Below are 25,522 nucleotides of genomic sequence, written 5' to 3' on the forward strand. Positions count from 1 at the left end.
TCCGACAGCCCTGACTGAGCTGTCTCTTCACACCCAGCTATTCAGGCTATCGAGGCTAGGCTGACTCTGGACACATCCGTGAAGATCTGCAGTGTCGACGGTCCTGAGAGGCCCAATGTCAGGGTCTGGCAAATCACAAGACCACTGCGGGGGATTCACTGGCGCTAAAAAGGCGTTCGAGCGTCTTGGGTTGCATTCATATACTGCCTAGGCGCCACTTGCTGACCCTTTGATTAATCTCGGGGCAAGTACAGGTAAGCATTGTGGCGGCTTACTTGTGAGCGTCTGTTGATGGATAGGACGTGGTCGTGGATGGTCAGAACTCTGAACACTTCTCTCGTTAAAACGTTCTGACGAACTTTACGAGCTTTAACGGGTGCTGTTCAAAGTGCTTACCTCAAGCGCGACTGTACGACGATGTCTCTAGGACCCTGTGATGCTTAATGTCCATCTCCCCCTCAACTGCCTCCGACAGCAGAGGTCAATGGGTGATAAGAACAAACATTCCTCCGGGCCAATGCTACGCCCGCTTTGCAGACGGCATTCTAGTGCGTTCTTGGTGCAGTATCAGTCTCGGGGCATATCACTATCATCTATATCTCCTGACCTATCGGAAGCTCACGCTGCTTCTGTTCTTCATGCGATATAGGCTTGGGAACGCCCCGTGCACAACTTGCCCAGGGGTTTTTAGTCCCCCATTATATTTGGCCATGCTGGAAGGGTTGCAATGAATCTAGGCAGTTCAAGCCGGGCCCGGCCAATTGCCCTAATTGGTGAATCTATTGCGCCTTCGTCTGGATTTGCTACTGGACGGGACATCAAATAGCTTCGATATACTTTCACAGTAAGAACGAACTTGGCAATGCAAGACGACGGCAGGATACCACCTTCTGTTTTGGTGTCACCGAGGCTTCACGCCCAGCCGTGTCTTTCCAGTGTCCTTGGCTATGGCTCAATGCAGCATTGGCCGCGGATGTAGATATGAGTATGCCTTTTGTTCGCTTAGAGTCAGTGTTGGGGAGGGGGAGGAGAAAGTATAAAGACGCTGTTGATCCCATCGATTGTTGTTGATCCCATAAGCAGCAACGATCAGCTACGATCAGCTACTCTATTGAATCAGTCAACCAGTCAAGTCGATCAGCTCCTCAGATCTTCACCCATCATGAAGTTCATTGCCCCCATTGCTCTCCTGGGCATGTTCCAGGCTGCTAGTGCCTCGCCTGTCGATATCAAGACCAGCAATGCCGGTCTACAGGTCACCCTCTCCCAGATCAACAACACCCGCATCAAGGCCGTTGTGCAGAACACTGGCAGCGAGGAGGTGACCTTCATGCACATGAACTTCTTCAAGGATGCTTCTCCCGTGAAGAAGGTCTCCATCTTCCGCAACAGTAGGCATCCCATTCCCTCTGACCATTCATTCTCCTTCGATCAACCTGCATACTAACGGATCGTAGACGACGAGGTTGAATTCCAAGGCATTAAGTACCGCGTGCAGACCGACGATCTCTCTGATGAGGTCCTGACCTCTCTTGCCCCCGGTGCCAGCTTTGAGGATGAGTTTGACATTGCCGCCACCTCTGACTTGTCCTCTGGCGGCCCCGTCACTATCCGCTCTGAGGGCATTGTCCCCCTGGTCACCGAAAAGTCCGTGACCGGCTCGCTGTCCTACAGCTCCAACGAACTGACCATCGATGTCGACGGTGCTGAGGCTGCCAAGATCGAGACTGTCGGGGCTCAGCTTTCCAAGCTCTCCAAGCGCACCAGGGTGTCCTCCTGCTCGGGCACTCGTGCTACCGCGCTCCAGACAGCCCTTCGGAACGCTGCTTCTCTCGCTTCCCGTGCCGCCAGTGCGGCCAGCCAGGGAGGCTCAACCTTCACAACTTTCTTCAAGAGTGACTCTTCCTCTACACGGAACGCCGTCGCTGCTCGCCTCCGCGCCGTTGCATCCGAGTCCTCCAGTACCTCTAGCGGATCCACTACGTACTATTGTACTGATGTGTACGGGTACTGCAGCAGCAATGTCCTTGCTTACACGCTGCCTGCTTACAACATCATCGCCAACTGCGATATCTACTACACCTACCTGCCTGCTCTTACTGGCACTTGCTACGCGCAGGATCAGGCAACCACCACTCTGCACGAATTCACTCACGCCCCTGGTGTGTACTCCCCCGGTACAGATGACTTGGGCTACGGGTACGATGCTGCTACGCGTCTGAGCGCGAGCCAGGCCCTTAACAACGCGGACTCGTATGCCCTCTATGCTAATGGTATGTTGTGACTCCTATTATAGCCCTTTAGTCTCATGATGCTAATATTCTCATAGCTGTTTACCTTGGATGCTAGATTAGCATATCACTGGCGTCAGCCGAATGCTTTGCTGGACTGAGGGAATTGCTGACCTGAGGTGAAGAACTGACGATACTGATGATCGAACGCGACGCGACTTCATGCTATAGCTCGCAAGTTATACGAGAGATGGTCATTTTCTCTTCATATGGTTGTACATAGCAGCTGCGAAAATAGCATTTGATTCCTTGATTTTGGGAAAACCGTATCAGTATACTAACACTGACGCACCTCCACCAATTAGACCAATTTTTTTATATTTATCTTATACCTTCGTGCTGTCTCGTCACCCCCCACCCCCCGATATCCTTGTAGGTTTTCACGCTCTTGATCCCATTCAGATAACTGTTCCCACTCGCACTCTCGGCCCAGATCTTGACAGCATTTCCATTCGCATTGTCACTCCAGAAACTGTTGAAGTCTATCATATCCTCGCCCATATCCTCACATCTGTTCAATTCAATGAACTCTACTTTTACTGTCGGGCTCGTTACCGTATCTTGCTCTTTGATCTCCCGCTTAACATTCCCTGCCTCGCCACTTCTCCCACCCCAGAGTAGCTGTTCTTCTCCTCATCGGTCAAGGTCCCCATTACACCAATCAAAGCTCTATGTCCCTGATCTTGCGTACAATCGCGCCTGTCAACGTTTTCGCACATTGTGGTCATGCACTGATCGACGACCCACCACGCCACGATATTCTGCCAGCGAGTCGTCACCATCTCGGCACAGCCAAAATCCCGGATATTGTCAAGGTGACTGAGTACGCGGCCAGCAAGTGTGTCGCTGAGGATCTTGAACGGGTCATTTCGAAGGGAAGCGTTGCGGCGGCGGATTTTGCGGGCTTGGGAGGCGCGGGTCTCCTCGACTTCATACTAGGGCTTTGTCGGGGCCTTGCGTTTCACAGGGGGCATCTTCGCTGTTTAGCTCTCCTATTTTTTGTCTTTGAATATTTCTCTGTTGCTTGCGGTTGGTGTTGCAGCGAGGTAACATAGAGTGATCGGATAAGTGGGCTTTGATAAGTATTTGACAGCAGACTCTGACGAGTGCTCGATTGCGACCAATGCGAATGATCGTGTCGATGGGTTGGTTCAGCTACATATTTGTCTCTCTACTAGAACTTTCTCTACAATTGTGGGTATGATAGCCTTTGTATATGGAATGGTGTTAAACAAAGCATTGGCTCGACAAAGTGCGGACACAAAGCCGCGAGTGTATCAACCACGCCCGAAATAGTGTACGGTTTAGAAGAGTATAAGGTGAAACCTTGGTGGCTATATTTAAAGAACTATTATTTATGTTCTTACAAGGATTAGGATAACTTCGAGTATGGCGGCTTTGATTGGGTGTGGTCAGATTAAAGCATACCAGACCTGGAATTGGGACTTCGTGCAGGCATGTCTGAGGGACTGAAAGGGGGTATGGTACGTAACAAATGAGGTCTGCGGTGAGGTATTTCACTCATTTAACTTCGTTCTAAATCTGTGTGTCAATCATCAGTTTAGTAGGAGTGATTAGAGATAGTGATATATGGCCCGTGAAACTTCATTGTTGGATTAACTAAACAAGTTCTAAGAAAGTATCCTCTCACTATTCATAGTGTCTGATATCGAGTCAGGAACTGAGCGGGAGGAAAAGCAAATATCAAATCCATAAGTAGTTCATAGTTCCCAATATGCCCGTACCGAAGTTCCCACCTCAGCGGAAATTGTATGCTCTCGCTTGTAAAAGTTTAAACACAATGTAGTTGTGCCACTTCACACTCTGTAGAACTATGTTCGGGGCTCCAAGCTTCAGAGAACAACTACGCTGATTCGTATATTGCGGAAAAGTCTTCTCAGAGGGGTGATGTGCCGCGCGCATAGTCACTTGTTTTCATCGCATACATGTGTATAGATCCGCTAGTTTAATTCGGCTAGAGAAACAAAAATCCTATCCCATCGTCTGGCGAAGTGTCTGACGAAGTGTCTGGCGTAGTCTGCTCAGATTCCTCCTCATCGCAGGGATGCACCTCGCCAGGCCGCAGTTTGAAATCCAGAATCATATACTCAGCCATATTGTGACACTGTGTTAGGGCTTCTGACCACGCCGGCCGAGGAACCCAGCGATTGGCCTCAATGACTACCCTATGCCCATCCACCAAGTGCACATGAAGAATGTCATTTCCGCTGTGCGTTCTATCATTGAGCAGAAACGATCGGCGAGGGCCACCAGTTCGTGTAGGCGGAAGGGTAACCTCCCGATGCATGCCCTTGAACAACACATTGCCCTTGGTGCCGTAGGTGTTCTTATGCCCCTGCATCGTCTTGCTTAAAGCCCCCTGGCGCTCTATCAACGCTGCGACTCGAGGCTCATTGTACTCGTCGATTAATACCACAAGAGACCGGAACGGATCGACAGTCACAGGAGTTGAAACCAACGAGCCGAATACTTTCGTCCGGTGGTCTACAAGCTGGAGATGCTGTGCGAAAGACCGCCCATCCGGTGCCGGAGTGAAATTTCTGATTATCAGTGCCTTGAAGTCAGGCGTATTGTCCACGATTGCAAATGAGCGCTGGTCCGGCGAAACCAAAAGTGTTGTGCGGTCTTGCCTTGTAAACGGAATCCGTTGAAGTGCGTTCCCTGTCTCACTGTCCAAGATGTGTAGGATGCTGCTCCGGTGCAACGCGTTATGGACGGGTATAATGCCCACGAGAACCTCACGGCCTGCAAGTTTGACTAGGGCAGAGTGGTTTTCGGAAATGCATCTGCGGCCGAAAGTCCCAATATGCCAAGCGTCTTCCCAGTTCGCATTGTGCAATGGGGTCTCGTACAGTAGGACACCGGAGCTGTTATCAAGGACTGCAATGACTCGATCGTTCACGTAGTACGCTCTCTCTGCACCAAGCAACACTGGCCATAGTATTCGGCAGTCACCTATCGGATCCATGGCAACTGTCGCAAGCTCGTCGCGCCTCCACTTGATCTTTCCGGTCTTCAAGTCAACCAGGAAGTCTCTGTCATTCAATCAGCTCATAAAATCCCTCAACCTATCCAAATGTGTGGGCTTAATGCGTACTTATACGTCCCAATCATTGGCAATGCCCGAATCAGAAGACAACCCTCCTTATTCAAACGCAGACACTCTATCTGGGCAAGATCCTCGTCCTCCTTCAGCTCCAATTCCAATGTCTGAGTCGGGTGGAGTGACCCGTCTGTACGGAAATTGAGGTTCTGCCAGCGTATACGGCGCCCATCGTACCAGGCTGCGTAGTCCCCCGCTACAGTAAAAAGCTTCATGTACGCCGAGATTTTGCGCCCGGCGCTCGCCCTGCCAGCGGGAAAGGTTGCAAATGGTGCGGCCTGCTCTTTATAAATCTTGACTGACACGTTTTCGTCCTGTTTAATCTCTGGATTCCAGGCGTCGGGGAAATGGATGCGAAGACCAAGGGTGCATATCCAGAGTCGCATGAGTTTCCTCCAGGCTTTGTCGACTCGCTCGCAGCGAACAATGGACACAGGATCCAGGTGCTCGAAAATAATACTCGCGCAGTCAAAATTGAGACAGCGGAATGGATCGGTGCAGCTGATGTGGGCGGTATACTTTTGGCAGCGGCGTTTTCGTGATGCAGGAGCAGACTTAGGCTTGTCTCTCCTATTGGTCAGGGAGACAGCTTTTCTTTTCGGAGCCATTTAATATGCTTAGGTGTAAGATAGAGGGAGAAAGACTTAATCAAAGATTAGGATGGAGTAGAGACTTTGTAAGCTGCGTAAGTGATTTCCGACTCGAGCCATCTGCTATAACCTTAATCTCTATTATTGAGTCCTGCTAGAACAATGAGCAGACCATTTCCTTTATTCTGCATAGTGCCGAAACACCTCAGACATTGCTTTATTTGGTACAAGGATGGGTAGGAAAGGCACAAAGAGTTGATCAAGCTTGCGGAGATTGTTGATCATAGGCGCTTTGATTGACTGTTAACCCTATTTCATGTTACGGAACATGCGCGCTTTCAACTCCTCAGTTTCCAGAGAAGTTCCGGACAACTAGTGGGCGCTGTACAAAGTAAGATTGGTGGTCTAGGATAATCCACCGTCTTTAGCCTCAAATCTGCCTAACCTTGTGGATAAAGACTAGTCCCGCATCAGCGACGAGCCAGAATACTTCCACCATGAAGTGCCCATTTTCTAAATTCCAATACCCAATGAGGATCTTTCTCAAATATATACGATGGTAGTTTGACCCAGTTGGATTATGGTGGGTGGTGAACAGCACCACCATACCAGTTCGGCAGCCGTGTGGTTTGCCAGCAGGAACCGCATGAATTACGTTTACAACATGCATCGTTGATTTCCATGGTATAAGGGTTCAAGTGACAGATTCCTGTTCCATTTCTCAGACTACCCTGAGATCCTTATAGCGGACGTGCACAGTCTTCAGCCTAAATTCGCATTGCCCAACACTATGTAAAGTCAGGGGCTGGAGACTTGGCTCCGAAAATGATCAAGTCACATTTGGACTGCGGTGCTTTGATGCAGGGGAATAAAGATGCTGCGATGTGAGTTTCAAGAGTTCTTTCCGACAGGGCCTGTCTGTAATCCGTCCTTGTACTTACTGATATCTGTCCGTATTTTAAGTCGCCATCCCCAAGAAGCTACTGTGATTAGCTCTATTCATAAGGGTACCCACCCTACAAGTACGCTTGATGCCGGTTTAAGCTATCTGAAGAAGTATGTCAAGCTCGTCGACAAGACGCATAAGCCAATCTTAAGCTTGCGAATGCCAAAGCTTCATAACTTCTAGATCGCTGGCAAGGTTTTTGAAATCTGAGATGTGCCAGGTGCATAGGAAGGGCTTGATTCCCTAGTACGTACTAGGCAACGATACAGTTCCTCCTGTATTACGCAGTTCAGCATAAGACGGCACTGTTCAATATGGTTGCTATGTGAAAGAAACATGGAAACCCAGAACGTTGTCTTAAAACAAAATGTAAGTTGTTGGCATATAAACCTGTAAGCAAGAATTCTTAGCTACAGTGAAGAAGCCAGCGAGCGCAACACAGAATGTCGGGCGACTTGAATTATGCAGCTAATATCCTCGGTTCCTCACATAGCCTCAATCTGCGATTCCTGGTATAATAATTAGTGGGAATCCGGCAATCGCTTCAATATTGCCGCTCTGAGGCTGTTCACGTCGTCCACGACTTCAATGCCGAACTTTTTGCACACAATTTGCGCATTGCCTCTCTTCCAATATCCCTCCGGACAAGCCACGATAGCTTTCCCCGGCACCCGTGCACATAACCCAAGCTCCAACAAACTGATCGGCGCTTGCGTTGCTGGGTGAAAATAAACGACAACAATATCGGCCTGGTCCTGTTTATCCACCTCTACTCCACTTGCTGGCGGTAAGGAGGGAAATCAATATCCTCCCGCCACGAGCTATCCCAATCAGCTCGATATGGGTTATATAAGGTAACCGGTATATTGGAGAGCGAGGCATATAACGAGTCCCGTCAATTATTCGCGTCGACTTTGCTGGTCTTTCCAGCAAGAAAGACGGAAATAGTGCCGCGGGGAGGTTCGTCTGAAAGTGCGCGGATGATTTGACACCGAGATCCTGCCATAGGGGAGGAATACAACCCGTTTTGATGTGATGCTTGAATGGGATAGGTGCTGTATAAAGGACGGACAATATGGGTCCTAAGCACCAGGCTAGGTCGTTTGTGCGAAGTTTTCTGGGGTGGATGAGCCTTCTCTCTAGGCAGGAAGTGGGCAACAACCTTCAGTGTTTCAGTATCGGGTTACTGCAGAACAATATACACGACTGGCAAACCTGTCTTATTAGGAAATCATGAGAGGTCTATCAAGCTGGCAGGTATCATACAGAGCATCCCTCAGGCTGAGGGGAAGAGGAGTTAAGGACAGTTCCCAACGGCAAGGGCCTAGGCCCGTAAGTCTGCCACGCCAAGGCGTGGAATAAATGATGCACCGGAAAGGGGCAGCCAGAGGTTTTGTATTGGCTACAATGGGAGCAGGATAAGCTTGAATGCGTCTAGAAGTATGGAAAGGGCGTGCTTCTTATCCTTTCATCTGAAATACTGCATCAATTAACGAGTCTTGGCCCATTGCCCCTACGTCTTCGGCTTACCACTGAAATTATGTCTGGTTGTACTATGTATAAAATAGCAATATACTACTGTTGCTTGAATTAGCGTACATATACTGGAGTCGACGGGCCTGAAATTATTTACTGAGGTTGTCTTTCGTGCAGCAAAAGTCCTCAAGATAGTTTATTATTCAGGCATAGCTTGTTACACAGCCTGATACATATTACACGTAGTGCCGTAAATGCTCCAGAGGCCGAGAAGTTTTTCCACTGATCAAGAGAGACAAGCCTTTTTTTTACAAAGCTTAGCATTCTTCGCCTTCGAACGGGCGCGGGATGCGTTATTTGCAATGCTTTCATTGACAGAAAAGCTCTTATCTGTAGAGGAAGCTCCAATGAGTGGGCGAAGTACACCGGAGAGAACTCTAGTTTTCTTACTATAGTGATGTTTAAAGCCAACATGCAAATTTCCGGAGTTGATGGATGGTGGATATTGACCCTCCTAAAATCAGAGCAGAACAACTCCCAATTCGCGGGAATGTAGGAGCTCTATCAGGTACCACATCTTGCAATCTTGATCTGATCTTTATCGGTTGCTGGGAAATTACGTTCTAGGCTCAGAACTTCCTGAGCGCCGAGGGATAAGGTCTATAAAGATGCCTAAGTTGCCCTGCCCCTTACCAGTCAATCGTTGGTTAGACCTGACTCGGTTACAACATCCTATTGCACAAGCACCACCTATGATCATAGTACCTACGATTGTGTTAAGCTTTATTTTCCTGTTGTCTAGCTGTTGTACCCGGTCTGCGGTGTCTGAATGGCTTCCTGGATATCCTGTCTGAGAGGATAACCAATTCCAAATAATTTGCACAGGGTCTAAGGCCAGAACATCTCCATCGAGAGGCACAATCGTCGTCGATCAAAGTGAGCCTGGGTGCCCAAAATCGTAAAAAACTATGCAAGAGGTGGATGAATAATTCCACAACAGATGTCTCCCAGAAGCTTCTTATCTTTCCTGGAGCCTACGAGGAGCAAGTCTACATTCCTCCGCTTCAGTCTAATCTGACCATCCAGGTGTATACGTGAGATTCACCTTCGTACGAAGGAAATGCTGCCACAATCACCTACAGTCTTGCGCTTATTAATACAACCGATGACGACCATACAGCGACTCTGCGGCAATGGAACACAAATACCAAGATATACAACCTCAACATTGTCAATACAATTGGACATATTCCGCAAAACGGCTAGAACCTGGTCCTTTCTGCATATAAGACGAACCGGGGCTTCTATGGCCGTCAATTCATCGGATACCAGGACACCGTCCTAGCAGAAACAGGTGAGTATCGGCTGCGTCTAGTAGCATCTCCCTTTTATCTGGTCTGACTGTTCCGTAAGTCACCAGCTATACGCCAAAAGTCTTATTGTTGGGGCAGTTGATTTCATCTTCCGACAAACAGCGCTGGCATGGTTTGAAAACTTGGATATACGGACCATTACAGCCGGCTGCGTGACAGCCTCTGGGCGGAGCAGCAATAACAATCCGTCCTGGTATGTGATCAGCCGTTTTAATGTACCAAGGACCAATGATACCGTGCCGGCTGCTGATAATTATCTCGTCCGGCCATGGGAGTCGTTCGCTCGCGCTGTGTTTCAGCAGGTTTACCTAAGTAAAATTATTACACCGGCTGGGTGGGAGCGATGGTCGACCAGCAGCCCTAATACGGATAATGCCACATTTGCGGAGTATGCTAACTACGGCCCTGGACCTGTCCTGGAAGAGGGACCGCGAGCGAGCTTCAGTGAGCAATTGGATGCGCGAATGGAGATCCAGTCAATTCTGGGGCATAACTTTCAACGCGAGTGGTGGGTGGATACTGATAACCTGGAGAAAAGTGATCTTGTCTCTTCTTGCTCCGTGGCAGGCGATGAAAGTGTGTCACAGAAAGCAGATCAGAAATGTAGCACGACTGTCAAAACATTTACAATATCCATCACAGTCACAGCAACTTCCAACGACAGCATCTGCGACAGTATCAACAACATTGTCAGCGACGGTACCAATGACATTATCAACGTCATCCCTAACATCAATTACGATTTCCACCGGAAGTACCAGCACTTGTACTGACTATAGCCAGATAACGTCTGCTGTTGCATCGTGTACGAGGGCACCGTGCTGTCTAACGTCGCTGTACCCAATGAATCCGCAATCGACCTGTCTAACCTGCAAATGGGAACTACAGTCACGTTTGGTGGACTGACAACATTTGGCTTCACGAATTCCTCATCATTCGATCCAATAAACATTGGAGGAAAGGATATCACCATCACCACAACAGAAGGCAGTGTGATTGACGGGAATGGCCAGGCTTATTGGGACGGCTTGGGTTCTAATGGGGGTGTGCCAAAGCCCTACCATTTCATCGTAGTCAGTAAATGACGGGAAACCCAGTAGTTTGAGAGGCTATATGTTCAAAACTGGCCGGTTCATCTCTTCTCAATCAGCAGTTGCTCGAATCTCATCTCCCAAAATATGGTTCTGAACAGCACGGCTGGAAATGAACCGAATGCTCGAAACAGTGGTTTAGTTGCAGTGCACGACTCCGACGGCTTCGATGTCAGCAGTTCTTACAATATCACCATGCGGCGCAATTCGGTATACAATCAGGATAATTGCGTGGCCATCACCAGCGGGACAACATGACTGTTTCGGAAATGCAGTGCAGCGGAGGACACGGGTTGTCCATTGGTTCAGTTGGGGGGAAATCCAACGTCACTAATATCCTGGTATGATTCATAGCTCTCAGCACTAATGATATCATGTACTAACAAAATGCTAGTTCACAAACTCAGCTGTTATTTTCAACCAGCGCTACCGGTTGGCTGACTTCTGTGCTTCAACTTGGTGGTCTCGTCGGTTCCCTATCTGCGGGTATCCTTGGAGAGGTCTTGAATGGCGCCCGGATCAAGACCAGCTACAACACAACCGGATTCGTATCGAATGTGAATTACTCTAACATCGCAGTAAATAACATCACTATTTCTGGTATTGATCTTCCAACAGTTTTATCTGAATGGAGGGCCTACAGGAATTCCATCGTCCGGTGTGATTGTGGAGAATATTTTGTCGCAGAATGTAACAGGGTGGATAGCTTTATCGGGGCAAGACTACTACATTCTGTGCGGCACAGATTCCTACTCCAACCTGGCTTTCGAGGACGTGTATATTACTGGGGGCGGAGTGCCTAGTAGTTGTAACTATGATGTGACAGGGTGTTCGTGATGGCAGGGACATAGGAATCGTGTGGTAGTTAGATCTGACCTGCTGTCCAAAGAAATACAGAATTTGTGAGGTTCTGGATTGACTATGCATTAATATAAGAAATACCATGCACTAAAGAAAAGGGGGGGAAAAGCTCTCTGTTGAAACTATAGTATGAATCATGGAGTAAACATACGGCTACGGATATGGTGTGCTAACCAGTTCAACATAAAAGGAACAGGTTCACAGAAATGCATTTAGGACATTATAATGCGAAATTCAGAGATAATAGCAACCCCATATGCTTTGTCATAATAAACTTCCCTCTGGTCTTAACGATCAAAATAATTTAACTCCAAATACCTCGCCGGAGCATAGGTCACGGCAGTAACCACGAAAGTCAGCTCGTTGGCAACATCACCGCCAGACTCTCCAATTACCTTGGCCAGAGGTCCAATAAACCATGTCTCGTCCATTCCCATGCACCATGCTATAATGCCGAGGCAAAAGGCTACGGCTGCAGCAATGCCGACAGGTAGCCTGGCCGGGTCGTTCCACCCTTCCAGGTCATAATTCTCGAAGCTACCCTTGCGGAAGATAAAATGCTCCTGGAATAGGATAATGGCGTAGCTTGTACACCAGTAACCGAGCAAGCTGAGGAAATTCTGAAGATACTCATTCAGCTTTGCTCGTCCGCCAACTGCTAACGCCAGAATACAGGCAAAGCAGAATAATGTCCAGAGAAAACGCGGAATCCGGCCAAATGGTCGAGCCAGCTGCTGGAAGGAGATAGAGGCACTGTAAATGCTGATAACATTCTGGTTAATTCCGGATAGAACTAGAAGCGTCAGGAGGAATTTGGCAAATCCTCGTGGATGCAGCATGTCCTGGATGAGATAGCCCAGTCCTTGGTCCTCATAAGCACTTTGCCACTCTTGCTTATTCTTAAACGCAGAGGCGACCACGCAGCCTGCGATCATGGGAATACATGTAGGCAAGGCAATCCCTAATGTCGTCATAAAGAAGACTTTGACGCGGTTGACATTGGCCGGATAGTGGACATAATAGTCACTGGCCATGGTACACCACGAGGCGCTTGAACCGTAGACGACTGCTAGTAAACTGAGCAGCGATCCAGACAGAGTGAGTCCTTCAGCGGATGCCGGACTCTCGTTATCCGCATATCGACCGGTGTCACCATAGATGATCATGAAGATGATGAAGAAGATCATCCAAGCATATCGCTCATAAACCAGGATCGCATTCAATCCTACGAAAGAGATAAAAAGTGCCACCACCGCCAGGATGACAATTCCCAGGATTAGGGAGACGTGGCCATCCGATACTGCAGTCAAGGCCAGACCTCCAGTGATACACGAGACCGCCGCCCATCCCATCTGCTGGATGCCGTTGAGAAGCGCAATGAGTTTGTTGGGCCACCAGCCGAAGCTATACCGGCTTACACTGATCTGACGCAGACCAGTTGCGCCACCAAACGTCGCGCAGAACCCAGTCAGCGCGCCGCCGAGAATGGACGCGAAAATGACGATAAGCATCGATTGCTTGAGGCTCAGACCGAATTCCCAGCCGAGGAAGCCTGTCGCGAAACAGGAAGTGTTCATAACTCCACTGGCCCACAGCAAAGCCATCGTCAGCTCCTCGAACCAAGACACGGGCTTTTTGTCTTCGGCGCGTTTACGGTCGATGGCTTCCGACTCCACGCCGAGTTTTCTATCCATTCGTGCTTCCAGCCCGTTGAGCCAACATAAGACACCCCCTCCTGAGGCGTCATCGAAGAGCTGGGTAGTCTCTAGGCCAGGTGCACCGTTGGAGCTGACTTGGGGAATACCGTTCTCGGCCGCACAGCTGACGGCATGGACGCCTTTTTCTGGATCAGAGTCAGATACCATTGTGATTTCAGTCTTGTGTAAATCAATAGGCCAAATGTTTTTACTGAACGAACTAAGAAGTAAAAAAAGTAGGGGGAAACAGAAGGACAGAACTGTCGCGTGCGCAGGTACAGTGATGTGGGTGACCCCAACTGGACGGCAGGCGCGTCAGGAAGAGTATCGGGGAAGGGTGACTAGTATATCTCAACCGAGTGACAGATCCTGTTCTCTTAACTACCGAATGAAGATGACTTTCAACTCCAAAAGGATCCCCACGCAAAGGGTTGAAAAGGCTTATCGAAAAGCTTGACGGTTGCATTTCTGAAGGTGGGGTAGCCCTAAAACTTCCTAATCAGGGCCTGTCGCCGCGGCTATTGATTCACTGCCATCCGCTTAAAGTGGTAGTCTCTCCAAACGCTTATTTTACTGTTGCCTTAGCGAATTAGAATGATCCAAGCTTTATCTGTTAGTCGGCCTTAGCCTCGCTTATCACCGGCGGTTCTGCCGCGATTTGTCTTCCTCATTCGCTATGCCCATTCTGTATTCTACGGGTTAGAGTACTCATTTCGAATAGCACGACTCTCCTATGTGAAAATTTCGATGCAGGAAATGTGCTGCTGCCGCTCAAGTCCATGGTGGTTAGAGACGCGATTCCTCTGACATGCGGTTCTGGCAACACAATCAGATACTGTTCAGGGTTCTTGTTTCTGGTTCCGAGGTTCTCGAAAGCTGTGGGGAATATTATAAAGTAGTCAGAATACCTGTCAAGCTAGCCCTCTCCTCAGGAGCTGAGATGTATAAAGTGAGGTGTAATCTAAACGATGATGGGACCTGCCACTGTGACTAGGACTGGCCAACTAGCGCGGTTTTGTTTTGGTTTCGTTTCGTTTCGTTTTATTATTTAACGTCACTCGGGGATCACGTGGCCCACGTGATCTGCGGCCTCCCAGGGGGCATCTGGACGTGCTACCTAGACAGAACTGCCTAAAAACTAGCTAGATACAGATTTGAAGCAGCAACTATGAACAATATATGCTGGAAATAAATTGAAGAAGCATCCGGTGCTACTCTGGCCTGGTCTTCGAGGGCAGATGCCCGTTCTGGCTACCTATAGATTGGTGGAGAGGGGCCGTACCCTTTATCCAGGTACGGAGGTGTGCACCAAAAGTCATCGCCGCGCTAGTAATTTATGATGCCAAATCCTGTAATTCCATTACCAGTCACAAGCTGATAGGTTGATGATATATCAATCTTCTAACGTTAAGCAAACATCAACATAACCTCTTCTCATTTTTGAAGCTATCCAGATCGCAAATTGACAGATCAAATCAGTTTTTATGGTGTTTTGAAGCGCTTTTCCTGCTATTTCTGCCTCCGAACTGTACACGCCTTCCTGCCTGCGATCCTTACAATGCCAGCGCCTCATCCAAACGAGCTTCGAGTTCAAGTCCTCTCTTACTGGGCCTTAGGGATTCAGCCACCCGATATAGCCAAGATGCTTCAGATCAACGTCCGTACAATACGGGATATGATCCAGAAGGGCCAAGATCGTGGCTACAATCCTGCTCAGTGCATGAGGGTTAAGCTTGAATATGTGGAAGATGGCAAGCGCTCTGGCCGTCCGAAGGATATTTCTGAAGCTACAGATATGGCAGTTCTTGCATCTGTCAAGCAGGATAGGAATAGACGTGAGAAATCTTCTGAAATCCTTGCCTTTGAAGCAGGTATATCTCATTCTTCTGTTTTATGAATCCTCCACAAGCATGGCTTTACAATTGTTAAACCTTCTTGGAAACCTGGTCTAACTGAAGCTGCAAAGGCTACTCGTCTTAGGTTCTGCTTGGATCACCAACACTGGACTCTGGAGGATTGGAAGGCTGTTATATTTACCGATGAGACTTCTGTTATCCTTGGCCACCGTCAGGGCTCCGTAAGAGTTTGGAGGACTGCTAGAGATGTTCATGATCCAACATGTATCCGCAGGCGAGTCTGTTTCATTGTTATATGTAGTATTAGGGCTTACTGGGATTGCTCATTATTTTGCTTAGTATAATATACTGGACGCTTGAATTCACAAAGTGTAAGATTTAAATTGAAGAGTTTTGGAATATATAAGACAAGCCTTCTCAATAAAAGAATAATAGAAAGGTATGTTGAACACCCTCACTGACTTGCAAATCTAGTCGTTAGTATTATGAACACCAGCCTCGAAAGCTTATGTAAATAGGTGTGATAGCACTCCCCTCGTTTTGCCCATTTACGCCAGCTGCAGCAACCTAGAGGCAAGCTCGGTCTGGACGGACTTCCACCTTCCTCGTCTTAGGGTGCCCCTGCATAAGGCCTGCTTGCGTCGGTGAGTTAAATATCTATTTCACTATTAAGAAGCTGCAAGTGCCATACACAGTTGCTTATTATCGTTTGTTTATGCACCAAGTCCACAAGTCCATCTGTTGGCTCCTTCATCAAGCGTCCATAACTCTACCCTCGGTCAACTTCCTTAGTGGCGTGTACCCCCGTTATGAGTGACAAATTAGACTGCGCTTCGGTAGTGACAGGAACGAGGCATTTAGATTGCTGGTCTTTTTTTTATAAAACCCTGTATTATGGACATCTGCTCGACCATTGGCTGCGAGAAAAGTGGCCAGCATGATCCCTGCCACCTGCACATAGCATCAGCTAAACGTCGATGGACATTCAGTGAGGTTGAACAGCCTATGGTCGTACTTCAATGTTTCGCGGCTCGGGAAGAGCGTAGCCTGTTTACAACCATCTGTCGGTCAGAAGAGTACTGTGTACCAATGACTCAAAGACTCAACGTTGCCGAGAGGAATAATCCATACTTCTGGCAGCATATTTTAAGTGGTTGAGTAACGGCAGTTACCGGGCAACTCTGAAATGTTTTCAGGTAATCCACATAACTGAATAAGACTTAAAGCCAGAAAAAGTTTCCGGGACGGCAAAGACTATGGAAAATACCAAATGGCGACTGAATAAATTGCACTAACTTATTAGTATAACAATGGACGCCAAATTTTGAGGGGCTGATTGAGGACTATGCTTCAGCATGAAGGGTCCGCAGGTCTACTCTGTAAACGTGCAAAGTATTTCCTATCACTGAGCGTGCTGCCGTTGGCAGCTGTCGATCTGTCTTAGCAACCAGTCATATCTAGCTACTCGCTTAGTGGTGGAGACATGTCGCATTGTATAGCCTGCCAAGGGCTCTGCCGTGTCTGCTATCTTATATTAAGTCTACTTCATTCCCACCAGCCGGTCCCTCAGAGCGGGCAGGTTGAATGGGCTGCGCAGCGGTCAAAAATGGCAATGTCTTTTTCCTATTCCCCGGCGGACATCTTCTGGCCGTGCGTCAAGCTCGGTGTCTTTCTAGCGCTAGTATATATCACTTCGCTCATTGTGTACAATCGCTACTTCCACCCTCTGAGACACTTCCCAGGCCCCGCTTGGGCCGCCATTAGCCCACTCTGGTATTTCAAGAGGATCCGCTCCGGCAATCCCCAGGACGTCCAGCACTCCCTGCACGAACGGTTTGGCGATATCGCCCGCATTGGCCCGAATATCCTCGCCGTGCGTCACCCGGACGCTATCGAGACGGTTTTTGGTACAAAGAACGGAAAGGCCTGGCGCAAGGCCGCATTTTACGATAGCTTTGATCCCCATATCCCCAATGCGCGGACAGACAGCTTTTCTGAGCGCGACGATGCCAAAAATGCTGAGAGACGGCGGCTTGTCGGCGGCCTGTATGCGCAAGACAATGTGCTGAGGTACGAGCCATGTGTAGATCGCCTGATCCATCTGTTCCAGCAGCGCATGCAGGAGCATAGTGAGTCAGGGAAAGTCTTTGACATGAGCGTCTGGCTGGAGCGATACACATTTGATGTGGTTGGGGAGATTTTCCACGGCCGGAGGGAGGGTTTCGGCATGCTCCGGGACGGAGCCGACTACAATGGGTGGTGTTATCTGATGGGAGTTATGCCAGACATTGGCGCTGCAACTACATATCTCCCTTGGGGGTTTCGAAGTCTCTACCTGCTCTCTCAACTTGTATTTCAAAGCTCCCGTGATGGAGTGAGGGGGATGCTCGACGTCACCAAACAGGCCGAAAGGGCAACCCTTGAACGATGGGAGGAGATGAAGAAAGGGAAGGTTCTTTCCGAAAGTGATATCTTGACTGGCCTTCTGGATATGGTCCAAGAAAGGGGAAAGAATGACAGTGTCATGGCCTCATGGACGGTGGCTGACGTTGTGACCGAGGTTTGGGCTGTGATCTGGGCTGGGAGCGACACCACTGCCACCGCGCTGACCAGCATATTTTACCACCTGCACCGGAATCCGTGCAAGCTGGCAGGGCTGAGAGAGGAAATTGATGCCGCATTCGAAGACGGCCGACTACGGTTCCCGATCCGCTTCAACGATGCAAGAAAACTCCCATATCTTCATGCAGTCATCCTGGAAAGCATGAGGGTGCATCCTTCTCTGGGAATCGGACTCCCACTTGAATCACCAGCGGATGGTGCGAATATTGGAGGAACCTACATTCCTGGTGGTGTTGAGGTCATCGTCAATCCCGCGGCTGTTCATTTCGATGAACGCTCTTTTGGAGCCGATGCGAAAGAGTGGATTCCAGAACGGTGGCTGGTAGACGCGGAGGCCACGAGGCGGATGGAGCGGTCGATGCTGCAATTTGGGTACGGACCGCGCATGTGCATTGGCAGGCATATTAGCAATATCGAGATGTATAAACTGCTTCCCGCCCTCATTCGTAATTTTGAATTTGAGATGTTGGTTGACAGTTGGGAGGTGAAAGGATCATGGTTCCACCGCGCTCACAATGTAAAATGCAAAGTGAAAAGAAGAGGTTGATTAGTCTGGATAGACGGCGCGGGCAGTTCTATGATACCTTCGAGATTTTACTACGAATGCATATGCATACAAGATAGTCATGTTGAAACGGGAGAAGAGTTATGTATAGAAAAAAGATATTTTTCGTTCGGCCATCAGAAGCCTAAATAATCCCTCCTGCGCACATTTTTATGAATGTCATGACCAGTTTATAGGATTATAGGTGGAAAAGTAATTATAATCAATTATCAAGTATATCCTCTCTAACTAAACTTGCTATACCCTAGGTCAGCGCAGATCCTCCACCCCTGGATAAACAAGTAACTTGACCTAAATAATCTGAATACCCCATATGTAGAGTTTTTCTGAGAATGGAGGAAATCTACGTTCCTGAATATATTACCATCTTAGATAAATGTCAGACGCCAGTTACTTGAGAATAAATGGGGCACCACCCCTCCCCATCGAATGCGCGGAACTCCAACGTGCGTCATCAGAATCTAGCAAGTGTGCGTAACGGAGAGCAGACTGTCTGAAAAGCTACCTTCAGGTCAGTATTCTGGGATATATCTAGGTGTCCGGTTATTTGCCTGCCTCGATACCGAGGTTGCCTTCTTTATTCTGGAATGAGCTGAAAAACATCACTAGGGCTTTTTGCGAGCCTCCAAAGACCTGATGGGTGAGAAATCTAACATATCGCATCTCTCTTCAAACATACAATCTCCACTTCAGTAACTTCAGTAAACGCCGGGTTCTGGTTTATAGCCCAAGCCAAAAACTATCTCTAAGTTGCTGCAGCCCAGCTCAAGAAATACACCAAGCACGAGGGCGCAGATATTGCATGAGATGAAGGTCAGGCTTAAGGAGGCTAGCCGTAGGAATATGCACAATACCGGTGCTGATCAGCTTAAGGTGGAGCAGCAAAGGCGTCAAAACTTTAGTACAGTTTCGCCACCGTCCTCATGGCCATCATTGGCATGCAGCTGAGGTCCAATTATCAAGCAATAGCGTGTTAACCGGCTTATCAGGACATCACGCATGATCACAAACTAGGGCACCAATCTTCAGGTATTCGTCCAAAAAAGGCACGTTGTTACCTTGCGGCTTAGTAGTCTAGAATTCAGATGCAGCCTGTAGATAGGACGTATAGACGTGACAATATAGAGCACTGTTTCGGGTCAAGTTCACCTTAACAGTAATAGATAGGAAAGTTGTCTCTCTTCATTATATCGTGGTTTAAGCTGTCTCTTAACGTCTTTCTCTCGGCGTTCTGGCATTGGAACTATTATGGAAACCTCTTGTTTCATCCTTGCGTATTTAATGCACTTGAGCTGTTTTGTCAAAGGGTGCTATTGTCACTTGTAAGCTTCACAGCAAGATTAAATTCTGACTAGCGAACAGGATGGTCTTGCTTACTATTGTGAAAAAGGTTCTCATTGCCGATATCAGCTAGCCACACTGATGTATATCTGCATCATTGAAAATCACGCGCCACTTTCCTGCGCGCCCAAAGCTGAGGGAGCCTTAATCTGATCATTAATCTCTACTGTTGATACTCTATATCTTCGTTTCGAGTGCTTGATGGATCGGAGGATGACATCAAATTTTTTTTACTCGATTCGCCAATCGATCTTCAGGATCTTTGAGCATGAAGTTTAGTTGAGATAGCAATCATCCTCTATCACATCTAACGAAACTGCGCCCGGTATGTCCGAGGCACGTTAGAAAATCGTAAACCACGCCGAGCTGAGACCCTCTCATCAAGGCCACGCTGGTTAGTCTTCTTGATCTGGTGCCCGGACCCTTGATGTTCACCCATCACGCTGCCGCGACTTGAGGGGTCAGTACACGTGGTCTTCCAAACATATCTCAACCTAAGGGGAGGGAATCAGTACCGGCTCCCTCTCAACTACTCTTTCGCTCTAGTTTTTGAAGCCTTCAGCGGCAATAATCTCTCTTTCTCTTCGCCCCCACATAGTATGTGGCCTGCATTCCTTTATATGTGCAGTTGGAGTCAGCCTGCATTGTTATAGAGCTGATCAAGAGTGAGCTAGGTAACTTAAACAAGTTTTCTAGCCAGTCCCGTCGAACTGGATCTAAAAGGAGTTCTTCCACAAGATATGGCTGGCTGATTGATCACGTGGTGGCCCCAGAACGAACCATTCCAGCCCCAATTGTGAACATCGCAACTGTAAGCGATGACTCGCCAAATCACCGTTCCCATTTAAAAATCTGCGCTGCTGCAGTATGCAGCCTCAAGAGTATAAAATTCTTCCTCAATCATAATATCCCGCTTCTCTTTGCTGTGGTTGTCCTGCACACAATGTTTGCCGTCCTGAGAAACTTTGTGTCGTCACAATACGGATAGAATATACTCTTCGGACACGTCACTGGGATCTAGCCTGCAAGGCAATGTCTTCTTGCCTCGTATTCCAGCTTTGCCGAGAACATGCATTTATCTCCTGGCAGTCTCTGCCGAGGAAAGGGGTGTGAAGTCACCGACTGTGAACTACTCAGACATATAAATAGGCCTGGAAGGGCACATCCTTGGGCATCCGAAGCGCTACGAATTGTAGACCCTGCTTTCTACTTCAATCCTCTACGTTCAATCCTGTGATTCTATCTGCATTCTATAAGCCATCTCCGGAAGCAACATGGGCTGGGACGAGAAGGGAATCCATTGCGGTGTGTGGATTAACCATACCGAAGTGGACGTTATCTTCCAGTACAAGAATGATGTCCGTCGATTCCACATGAGGGACAAGTGGGGTGATTGGGGATACGGAATCAATTTGTTTCTCGGCGATGATGTGACGCCAACCAGCACCACCGTCAACCCCTGGAGCAGCACGGATATGAAAGTCAAAGGCGGAACGGCTGAGAAGTTTGAATTCCGAGTTGTGCGCAATGGCAAGACCCTAGTCTCTCGTTGGCAGGACATCAATGCGTACACTGGCAATCTCGGCGATGGCGATATGGGCAAGGTCCCTGGCGAGCAGAAGATTACCATTGCCGATGGCCTCATTATCCAGTATACCTTTTATGACGCAGGCAACTATCACACTGACGACCTGCCGAGCGCCCATCAGTGCTATGTTACTGTCGCTCCAGATCGGTCAGCGTGGATGGCCGTGGTAATGCCACCTGGATCACCGACTGCGCAAAAGCCGTTCCATCGCTTTGTTCTACCCGCTGCCCATAACTTCGGCTTCAATACTATGGACAATTGTGCGGTAATAGCGAGTAAACTAGGGCCTGCAGCCCTTGTCACTGAGGTCCTGCTCCCTCTCCTTGGTCCCCTGGGCTTCATAGGACATTTGGGCCCGATTGCCGCGTCAAAGGCACTGGGCATTATGGAGGCGACGTCGCGCAACCAGAAAGACAACGTCCCAGATCAGTTGGCAATGGGGGCTCGGTTCTTTGAAGTGCGAGCATCCCGACTCAACCCGCAATTGCGCAGCTTGACCGGCCTCAATGACTTGTATTTTCACCACGGCATGCTTCCAGGTCAGCCAATCCTCACCTTTTTCCAGGACGCCGTCAACTTCCTGTGCGCGCAGCGGACCGAGATCATCGTGGTCTGGTTTACCTGGAACCAATGGAGCGAAGCCAACCCCGAGCCCGAAACCGTGTTGAAAATGCTCCAGGACTGCTTTAATGATGCCAAAACTAAAGGTGTGACGCTGGAACGAGGCACGTTCGCGGATTTGGATCGCCCAGTCGACACATTGCGCCAGGAAAACAAGCGCTTTATCTTGTCTTTTAAGAACGATGGTTACAACCCTTACGACAACTTCGATACGAAGCGGCATGCCGTCGCTGACGGCTCTGGAATTATCACTGAACTCAGCGAGATGTCGGCTGAGAAACAAAAGGGAACACCCATGACTTATTTGCAGTGTCAAACTACCATGAGCTCGAATACCTATGGTCTGGCAGCGGCAATCACGTTCCATAATCGGGTTCTTTTAGCGCAGAAGGCCAAAACTGATCCCTTGACGCTGGATTGGCTGTATGCACATGTGAAGGCTCGGCTTGGTGATGATCATCTTCTTGTTATCATGAACGACTTCTTTGACCTGGCGACGTCGGATGTTGCGAACCAGCTTACCAAGACGAGGCTCTGGGATCCCTAGGTACACTTATTGCTAACCCCTAGCTGATGTTCTGGGTGTTTATATCTGATATGGAATTGTTGTGACGCTCGACCTATACACTGTGTATGCGATGAGAAGTCGGCCGACTGGGACAACCTGATATAGCGCTCTGTATAGGTCATCAGTACCTATCGAGTATATGTATGCCATGGACTATATTTTGACTTTTATTCCGGAACATGATCACTCTACATGAATACATACATTCGTTCACCTAGTTGCTTTATATATACTTCTTTCAATCAGAGTCTTTGTTAACATAGCGATAGGGGAAGAAAAGAAGTAATCAATATTCTCAAGTACTTTTGAATTGCATGTCTTGTTCCGGCGCTCATCTAGTACAAAAATTATGAAAAGATTTGTAAATCAACAATAATTAGTAGTAGTAGTAGTAGTAGTAGTAGTAGTAGTAGTAGTAGTAGTAGTAGTAGTAGTAGTAGTAGTAGTAGTAGTAGTAGTAGTAATTGTTTGGCTAAATACTAGGATAATAATTAAATAGACACAATCTAAAATAGATAATTATATCTTGAAATAGCATCCTCACCACCCATTATTTGCCTCTCCTGAAGTTGGCTTATGTACAGAAGCGGCTGCGGAGACTGACCCAAGACCTGTGGGATCAGAGTGGCTCGCCTTGGGGGCCTTACCATAATTATATTGCATTACACCATCATACTTTTCCGTCTGGATTGGTCATCTGTCAGCTAGAGTGTGGATCTTGTTCAAGCTGCTGCTGCCTCAAAGCACAAGACAGACGCCCATGCGACTGCGTAGTCATCAAGGGCAAGAGAAGCTACTGACAAGAGCAGAAACATAGGCTTTAATCTCATTCTGCAAGGTATATAAGCGCAGTAAAATACTGGTAGTTGGCAAATGGCAAGTCTAAAGGAGGCAGGGTTTGACGACGCGTCCTGCGAGGCTGACATGGCTGATCGCATGTCTACATATGTCGCACGAACGAGTATTGGACGCCTGACTGCAAGCCTGACCACCCTTGAAAAGCTTAAAGGCAGTGACCAGTAACAAATTCAGGTTAAATCTGTGATATCACTTGGAGTTTTCGGAAGGTTCGATCTTTTCCCCTGTACTCTTACACAGTGCATTGCATTCAGCGATATGGAACTGTTAAAAATGCTGCCAATGCTCAGGCTCATGTATCCGCTACCAGAAGCACAACAGACACGGACGAAACCATTACGGGTGATCTGTCTTGGCCTTCCTCGCAGTGGAACGGAGTCGCTTAAAACAGCACTTGAAATACTTGGATTTGATGGGGTTACACATGGTTTCGAGTGGTGGCTTCATCACCCGCACCATAGCAACCTCTATTGCGAGCTCCTGCTGTTGAAGCTACAAAACCGTATGCCGGCTCCAGATGTACTCAGAGAACGCTATTTCGATCGTCTTCTTGGAGACATGGAAGCGTCTACGGATGTTCCAACGGTGTGGTTTGCACCTGAACTCCTGCAAGCGTACCCTGACGCCAAAGTTGTTTTAAACCGCCGACGTGATATAGAGTCTTGGAAAAAAAGCTTCCGCGCATCAGTACTACCGATGATGCAAAGCTGGCGATACTGGTTAGCCAGTTGGTTTCATGCGGAATTATTTTGGGGCGTTTGGCTCACACGCCTTGGACACCATACGTTTCTTTTCAAAGAGAATTTCGAGATAAATGCGGAGAACGCGTATCAGGACCATTACAAGCAGTTGGAACTAATGTTAAAATCCAACAATCGAGAGTACCTCGACTGGTCTGTGGACGATGGCTGGTGAGATCCCATACCCCTCTCTCGAAACCATGCCCTCGCACGTAGCTGACTGCAAAAAGGGGCCCTTTATGCAACTTCCTCGACCTACCGGTACCGAATGTGGATTTCCCCAAAGGCAACATTGCATCCCAATTTGCGCCTAAGTTGATGACAGTGGATAATGCTCGGTTTCAGCAAGCTAGACGGAACTGTCTACACCTCCTTTCCTATCTCGTGGTTATTGCAGCCGGATGCTATCATTTCCTCTCCGGCAATTGTTACTAGGAATCTAGGTCTAATGCTTTATCATTGAGCAGACCGTCTGCGAGATCAGATGACCGATGTTGGACCATATTGTCAATGACTGTTGGAGAATTTCTGGCACCCATAACAATATAATCTAAGGGATCTAGCCGATTTGATTTTGTTTCTCAGTGTTGTGAGGAAAGACATGGTTGGTATTAGTTGGAGATTTCCTCAATTTTCAGATGACCGCTTCGTCTACCAGAAGTGCAACCGATATTGTGGTTTAGGATGAATAGCTGCATGTGCAACGCAGTTAAAGCAGTCGTATTTATCCCCAACTAAAGATTTTTCAGGGTTTGCTGTTAATTGCCCCAGAACGTAGCTGCCAAAGAGCCCTTTTCTGCGGCGTACCTTCGCAATAGCGAATATTGTCTTATACCCACGGCAAAACGAGCAGTATGCATCTCGCTTCAGGGCTAATGGGCAATTTACCCATCTTATGCTCTATTGTGCTACTACTTCAGCTGGCTTAGTGTCCAAGGTGCAGATATCTTCAGATTCAAGCTTGCTCGTGCCATCATCACTAAGCCCCGAAAGTTATGGATTCCTTTTGGAAAATCTTGGATGAATCACAGCTCCTATCTTCCGCTGCGCATGACATAAATAATTAGTAATGGCACTGTTGCTCCTGTATTTCATGGAAAGTTACTGAATCGTACATTGCAGCGTCCTGTCTTCTATGCTAGTCCGATAGGATATTTTGGTACCAAATTGTGAATGAGAGCGATTCCATCACTTCTCTGAATGTATCTGCCAACTATATTCGGAATCCGCGATCACTCCTAGATGCTGCAATTTCGATAGTGGCACGCTTGTTGAATGTCATCCGAAATTACTACTGACAGAAAACAATCATAT

At 48.0% G+C, this 25,522-nt stretch overlaps 9 protein-coding genes across 9 annotated transcripts, besides 1 other annotated feature; 6 read left to right on the forward strand and 3 right to left on the reverse strand.

Annotated features, from left to right (window-relative positions):
- Positions 1 to 25,522: part of a sequence feature (contig 1.135 1..301041(1)) that runs on past both edges of the window.
- mep20 (protein pepJ) lies at positions 1,094 to 2,609 on the forward strand. Its single transcript, XM_676139.2, has 3 exons — positions 1,094 to 1,391; positions 1,458 to 2,273; positions 2,330 to 2,609. The coding sequence occupies exons 1-3, from the start codon at positions 1,163 to 1,165 to the stop codon at positions 2,347 to 2,349; spliced, it is 1,065 nt and encodes a 354-aa protein (XP_681231.1). The 5' UTR covers positions 1,094 to 1,162; the 3' UTR covers positions 2,350 to 2,609.
- Positions 2,613 to 3,010, reverse strand: ANIA_07963 (uncharacterized protein; the record flags this gene model as incomplete). The annotated part of the gene is made up of 2 exons (XM_676140.1): positions 2,613 to 2,802; positions 2,847 to 3,010. 2 exons carry the CDS (start codon positions 3,008 to 3,010, stop codon positions 2,613 to 2,615), a joined length of 354 nt encoding a protein of 117 aa, XP_681232.1.
- On the reverse strand, positions 4,267 to 6,023 carry ANIA_07964 (uncharacterized protein; the record flags this gene model as incomplete). Its single annotated transcript, XM_676141.1, has 2 exons — positions 4,267 to 5,347; positions 5,410 to 6,023. 2 exons carry the CDS (start codon positions 6,021 to 6,023, stop codon positions 4,267 to 4,269), a joined length of 1,695 nt encoding a protein of 564 aa, XP_681233.1.
- Positions 6,831 to 7,677, forward strand: ANIA_07965 (uncharacterized protein; the record flags this gene model as incomplete). Its single annotated transcript, XM_676142.1, has 4 exons — positions 6,831 to 6,889; positions 6,999 to 7,061; positions 7,221 to 7,320; positions 7,477 to 7,677. 4 exons carry the CDS (start codon positions 6,831 to 6,833, stop codon positions 7,675 to 7,677), a joined length of 423 nt encoding a protein of 140 aa, XP_681234.1.
- Positions 9,396 to 10,573, forward strand: ANIA_07966 (uncharacterized protein; the record flags this gene model as incomplete). Its single annotated transcript, XM_676143.1, has 5 exons — positions 9,396 to 9,404; positions 9,694 to 9,781; positions 9,945 to 9,993; positions 10,024 to 10,376; positions 10,443 to 10,573. 5 exons carry the CDS (start codon positions 9,396 to 9,398, stop codon positions 10,571 to 10,573), a joined length of 630 nt encoding a protein of 209 aa, XP_681235.1.
- On the reverse strand, positions 11,704 to 13,617 carry ANIA_07967 (putative nucleoside transporter; the record flags this gene model as incomplete). The annotated part of the gene is made up of 3 exons (XM_676144.1): positions 11,704 to 11,810; positions 11,904 to 11,905; positions 12,071 to 13,617. The coding sequence occupies 3 exons, from the start codon at positions 13,615 to 13,617 to the stop codon at positions 11,704 to 11,706; spliced, it is 1,656 nt and encodes a 551-aa protein (XP_681236.1).
- On the forward strand, positions 15,008 to 15,687 carry ANIA_07968 (uncharacterized protein; the record flags this gene model as incomplete). Its single annotated transcript, XM_676145.1, has 3 exons — positions 15,008 to 15,320; positions 15,408 to 15,526; positions 15,676 to 15,687. The coding sequence occupies 3 exons, from the start codon at positions 15,008 to 15,010 to the stop codon at positions 15,685 to 15,687; spliced, it is 444 nt and encodes a 147-aa protein (XP_681237.1).
- On the forward strand, positions 16,912 to 18,847 carry ANIA_07969 (protein CYP674A1; the record flags this gene model as incomplete). Its single annotated transcript, XM_676146.1, has 3 exons — positions 16,912 to 18,444; positions 18,741 to 18,773; positions 18,812 to 18,847. The coding sequence occupies 3 exons, from the start codon at positions 16,912 to 16,914 to the stop codon at positions 18,845 to 18,847; spliced, it is 1,602 nt and encodes a 533-aa protein (XP_681238.1).
- Positions 21,108 to 22,589, forward strand: ANIA_07970 (phosphatidylinositol-specific phospholipase C domain-containing protein; the record flags this gene model as incomplete). The annotated part of the gene is made up of 1 exon (XM_676147.1): positions 21,108 to 22,589. One exon carries the CDS (start codon positions 21,108 to 21,110, stop codon positions 22,587 to 22,589), a length of 1,482 nt encoding a protein of 493 aa, XP_681239.1.

This window comes from Aspergillus nidulans, chromosome II (genome assembly GCF_000011425.1).
Source record: "Aspergillus nidulans FGSC A4 chromosome II".
NCBI classification, from domain to species: domain Eukaryota; kingdom Fungi; phylum Ascomycota; class Eurotiomycetes; order Eurotiales; family Aspergillaceae; genus Aspergillus; species Aspergillus nidulans.